At 39.5% G+C, this 6,000-nt stretch overlaps 1 protein-coding gene across 1 annotated transcript in view; it reads left to right on the top strand.

The window, feature by feature from the left end:
• The window catches only part of TENM2 (teneurin transmembrane protein 2), a 102,335-nt gene that overhangs the window by 72,877 nt on the left and 23,458 nt on the right, over positions 1 to 6,000 (top strand). Inside the window, exon 14 of the mRNA XM_018562531.1 lies at positions 928 to 1,163. Within this exon, the coding sequence (XP_018418033.1) occupies positions 928 to 1,163 (236 nt within the window). The remainder of the gene's footprint in view (positions 1 to 927; positions 1,164 to 6,000) is intronic.

Below are 6,000 nucleotides of genomic sequence, written 5' to 3'. Positions count from 1 at the left end.
TGCTTCATCAGCTTCTTTTGGGGGGTCCTAGGTGACATTAGGGGTCTTGGAGACCCCTGATGTCTCCATAAAGAGGACCTGTCACATATTTTGCTATCACATAGGGGGGGTTTATTAGCCCCCGTATGTGATAGCAATAAAGTTTAGTGGAAAAAAAAAAAAGGAAAAAAAAATTAAAGTCCCCCCCAAAAAATTTTAAGAAAAAAAAGAAAAAAGAATAAAAAAAAAAAAATGTTTAAGTCCCCACCCATACATACACGCATGCATACATGCGTCGGGGGCGCATACGTGCAAAAAAGACGATTGCGCCCATTACGCCGCACATGTTACATATCGCCGCGAACGTCGCAGTGAGAGCAATAAGTCTAGGGCCATCAATCACTGATAACACTAAACTGATGAGCGGTAAAAACATTTAAAGTAAATACCACCAAAATAAAGCTCTATCTGTCCCCAAAAAATGGTGTAAAATTCATTTCAGTACAGCGTTGCATGACGGAATAAACGTCAGTCAAAGTATCGCAGCGCTGAATACTGAAAAATGGCCTGGCCAGGAAGGGGGTCTAAACACCTGGTCTTGAAGTGGTTAATAGACTTCATTGGGATTTGCCTGTAAGTTTGGGTTTGCAAAATTTTGAAGATTCGCCTAACTCAATGAACCTAACCCGAGCAAACTCACTAATTACTAATTATACCTACATCTAAGTGGTTATTTTGTCAGTGTATACATTACAGATACTGTAAGGGTCTGTGTCAATGGGCTTTGGATTTGTGTCCATGGTATCAGTTTCACATTAGTTTGAGATGCTTCTATTTAGTGTTCTATTTTCCTGGAAACATTTACAAAAATATATCTCATATATATTAGCATTATGTATTTGTTTCAATCAAATACTCTACTTACTAAAATAATCTTTTTTTCCCTAGATCAAGTACGTAACAGTTACCAGTTATGCAGTAATGGGACCCTGAGAGTTATGTATGCTAATGGGATGGGAATCAGTTTCCATAGTGAGCCCCATATTTTGGCTGGCACAGTAACACCTACAATCGGACGGCGGAATATTTCTTTGCCTATGGAGAATGGGTTAAATTCAATTGAATGGCGGCTACGAAAAGAGCAGACAAAAGGAAAAGTAACTGTCTTTGGGAGGAAGCTTCGAGTAAGTGTTATCAGTGTTGACTTACCATTGTGCAGTTAATGGTAAAACTCGATTTTTCTCCTAGGAACATTGCGCAGTGCTCTTTTTATTAAAAGAATTTGGACAAATATATGACAGATGCTTATTGACCAGATACAACTGAAAAATGTTCAGCTATGTGCACAGAGCCTAGAGCATTTTATTTTTGCATTTAGCATAAATCACAGAAATGAATTGAATAAATACAGAAAGACAGGGAGGCAATATATTCCAATAATGAGAAAAACAATATAAATGACAATGGCATGGGGATATTAATATAGGATCACAAAGTACTACCTTTGTAGGATAGAATGTAGCTTTCAAATCATTTTATGTTATTGAATTTTAGGATCTGCTTTATGGCCTCATAGCATATTACTCATAATACATGGCAGTAGAACTAGACAATTTAGTCAGTGTCAGAACCTAGAGCTTTTATTGCATTGGAGGACTAGCCCTTCCAAGTCGATTTTCTATATAATATGATCTGATGGCCCATTGTGATTATGAAGTAACTTTTTTTTAGCAGCTTTTTAGTTGAACATGTATGACCTTCACAAAATATGTCTCATATTGGGGCAAATTAAAACAGAAAACTAAACTTTTCATCCCTTCAGAAAATGAACAAACTAGATATTTTACTATGTATATGTGCAATAATGCACAGTCAGCACTTTACTGGATAACTTAGTAAGTAGAACAATGCATTGGTCATTTCCATAGCAGCCGACCAATTAGTACTACATATTATAGCTGTTCACATTATTATTATTAATAATAATAATACAAATCTTAGTTTTCAGCTGTGCCTTATTTTATTTTGAAGTGAATTATTTCATCAGTACTTTCCAACAGTTTCCATAAGATGACACATGAAGGGAAGCACAACTAAGAATTAAACATTTATATCTGTAAAAAGAACGTAAGAAGAAAATGGTAATGTAATATGGCTGTTGAAGGATTTGTGTATTTTAAATGTTGCCCTCAAAGCCACTTGAAAAGACTGTCTAATATTTCTAATATAGTACATGTTCCCCATAGCAGTACCCAGCTCCCCATTCTTTCTTTTTTTTTTACAGTAGTCAGCATATTAGCCCTTAAAATGGTCATAATGTATTAGATTGTACCGTATTACAATCTAACCATCCTCAGGAAAAAAGACTACAGAGAGGGTCATAAAACTCAAAGCTTGACATTCACGGGTCTATTCACTAAGCTGCCGAGGGCAGCCGAGTGAACAACCGACCCCAAGTGAAGTGAGCCGAACACTGTTTGGCTATTCACTTCAGGCTGGTACGGCTGATTTCAGCCGTACATCGGCTTGCTTCACATGGCTTCGGGTCGGCCGAACATGCTCAGCATGTTCGGCCACAGTCAGCACTTTACTGGATAACTTAGTAAGTAGAACAATGCAGTGGTCATTTCCATAGCAGCCAACCAATTAGTACTACATATTATAGCTGTCCACATTATTATTATTAACATTGTGGACATTATTATTGTGGACATAGTAACTCATACTATTTCAACAATGTATGAATGAAAAGGAACACTCAGTATAGAGGCTTCCTGTTCATTTATTGCTGGGTCTGCAGAATAAGAGATTGTGTCCTCAATCTCTTTTTCTATTTTAATAGGGAAATATCAGGGGTCTGTTTAGACCCCTAATATTTCCCTAGAGCCCCTAACAGTAGAGTAAAAAATAGAACAATAAATAAAAAATAAAATAGGTTGGGAAAAAAAACATAATTTTTAGTTTTGGTTTCGGCCTGGCATAAAAAAAATTTGGTTTTGGTCTTGGTTTTCCATTTCATTGCATCCCTAGTTCCTCTAATTTTTGCCTGTGCAGGCCAGAACTACAAGTTAATGATCGGGCTCTGCAGCTCCTGCTATCCCTCTGCAGCAGCCAAAAGAGGAAAGATAGCCCCCTCTCTCCTGCTGTCAGTTCAGCAAGAGGCCCGAGGACAGAGGGGATTTTATAAAAATTGGATGCTGGAGTGGGCGCCTGGGACCTGTGCTGTTTTCCTCTGATAGAGCCCCCTTTGTCCCCAGGCCCCCCTACTGCCTGGCAGGCTGCGTGGCCCCCTATGATTGTGAGGCCTTCGAGGACTACCTAAAATTGCCTAATGGTAGAGCCTCTGCCTCTAACAGTGTATTCTAGAAGTAGTTTTAACTAAAATAGTGACATGACACAAGAGGTAGAGTTTCATACAAAATGTGCTTAGGGAATTGTGATGTCTAAATGCAGGTCCAATGTTGTCTCATGTCTAAGTATGAATTTAGTACTGTGAAACTTCCTTATGGATTTATTGCAAACGGATGTGGGTTTCCTTCTACACAATAAGTGAAATGTATTTATGGTTTATTCTTTTTCACAGAAATTAGCTAGTATTGTCAAAAATACTGTGCTTCTAAGATAAATCCTATGTTATTCTATTTTAAGTTGTTCTCTAATAAACCATTCTGTTCCATATTTTCTGTTGAGGTCACATTTTTATCTGAATTTAAATTATTCATCATAGTTTCCAGAAAAGTAATACAATTCATTATCTGCCTGTGGCATGGAGAAAAAAGTGCACCTATTCCACATTCTGTAGTGCTGTTTGAAGGAGAAAAAAAGTGGAAAGAAAATAGAAACTTGTTAGTAAAATAATCAAAAAATACTGCTCTTATGAAATGTTTAATAAATGTTCTTTTAAAAATGTATTTTTGCATTACTAGTTGGATAAACAGCAATGACTATAGCTCATCCTGGTCAGAGGATAAATGTATACATAAAAGAAACATCATTCTTAAATATAGAATCTTTAATGGCAAGATACAAAAAAAATACATCATTGCTGATTTGCTATTTGGGCACTTCAGCTGTAGACTATCTGAGAAATTGCACACAAAAAACGTTTTTCTGTTACTGCTGCAAAAGAATAAACAATCATGTTTTCATATTACCTGATATTTGTTTGCTATGTAATGCATCTGAGCATTGTTAATTATCATTGGATTGCTATGCTTTAAAAAAATATCTTATATAGATTTCTCCATAGCAATAAAATGCTTTCTGTACACCCAAAAATCTCTAAAACTTACAGGGTTATTCACAGAGCTGCTGAAGGCAGTTGAGTGAATAACCCAGCTGAAGTGAAGTGAGTCTAACGCTATTTGGCTATTCACTTCAGTCTTGTACGGCTGATTTCAGTCGTACATTGGCTAAAATCAGGCGTACATCAGCTGCCTGCGGCTGAGCCAAAGTGCAGAAGGAGTTTGACTCAGCCAATCCAAAATCTGGATTGGCTGAGCCAAAACTCTGGCAGCTCACACGCTGCCGTTCGCCCCTATTCTCATAGGGGCCGAACGGCAGTGAGTGAATAGACAAATGCCGCTCGACGGCATTCGGCTCAGCTAGTCTGTCCACTACCTCTGAGATAATGAGCCAAATTTATTTTTTAAATGTAAACGAAAGCGAAAATACATTTAAAAAAATATTTAAATAAATGTAAAAAAAAGAAAAATTTATTTTTTTTTTAAGAAAAACTAAAAAACCCATAACAAACCATACCAGATCCTTTAGGTGTGGTAGAAATTATAAGGAGGAACCCCAATTTCCAATTTTAAGGAGGAAAAAAGTGGGGTCCTCCCTACAATTCCCAACTAGACCCTTGATCCGAGCACAGGCCTGGCAGGGCAGAGCGCCCCTCCCCCCTGCCATACTAGGCCACATGCCCTTGGCACTGGGAGGGTGCTTTTCCAGGTTCCCCCCTGGAAAAGCACCTTGTCTCTGTGCCTCTTCCCTACAAACCCTGGGGCATTGGTTGTGGGGGGTGCATCGGGATACTCCTTTAATAAAGGGGCACCAAGATGGGGCCCCACTTTTGTGAATGAGTAAGGGGTACTTGTATCCCTAGCCATTCACTAATGGGTTAAATACAAATAAAAATAAAAAGTTCAGACTTTTAAAAAAAACTTTAATTGAAACAAAAACACAACAAAGGATATCGACAATTCCTTTATTTAAAAAAATCCCATAAATTGATCCAACGACATAACCCAGGGTCAATCACGACGTCCCGTGTTGTCAACGATGACGAAGACTCCTCAAGATAAAAAAAACATGACGCCCGCCGACCCAACCGCATTTGATAAACTCCTGCCGCAGAATGAAGAATCTGACAGATTAATATATACAATGGGGTGGAGCTAGAGGTGACATCACTGCTAGCTCCACCCAACTGTTTACATGCAGGTCCCAGACAAAATGTAAGCAATTGGACTGAGCCAGACACGACATCATGGCCAGCTCTGCCCAGTTGTTGTCATTTAATGACAGCCAAGTGTTCTCACATAACCTGATGACCCCAGTTGTTGTTGGTCATTGGAAGACAACAACTGGGCGAAGCCAGCCGTGACATCCTGGCCATCCCCGCCCAGTTGTTGTCAGGTAATGACAGCCCAGTTTCCTCGAGGACGCTGGGCTGTCATTGAATGACAACAACTTGGCAGAACCAGCCGTGACATCACAGCTGGCCCCGCCCAGTTGTTGTCAGGTAATGACAGCCCAGTTTCCTCGAGGACGCTGGGCTGTCATTGAATGACAACAACTTGGCAGAACCAGCCGTGACATCACAGCTGGCCCCGCCCAGTTGTTCAGTTCTTCAGAAGACCGCTCTCCCTGTATCGGCTGGACCGCTCGGCTGCCTTCGGCTGCAGTATGGGCTATTGTTAATAGCCCGTACAGCAGCCCTATAGTTCGACAGAACCGAAATGAGCCAAAGGATCAGCCGAAGCTACGGCCAGATCCTTCGACTCTTTAGTGAATTAG

The sequence above is a fragment of the Nanorana parkeri genome, unplaced genomic scaffold (assembly GCF_000935625.1).
Source record: "Nanorana parkeri isolate BGI_ZX_2015 unplaced genomic scaffold, ASM93562v1 scaffold582, whole genome shotgun sequence".
Lineage (NCBI taxonomy): Eukaryota > Metazoa > Chordata > Amphibia > Anura > Dicroglossidae > Nanorana > Nanorana parkeri.
Note: the sequence above shows the minus strand (reverse complement) of the source record. Positions and strands in the feature narration are given on the sequence as shown.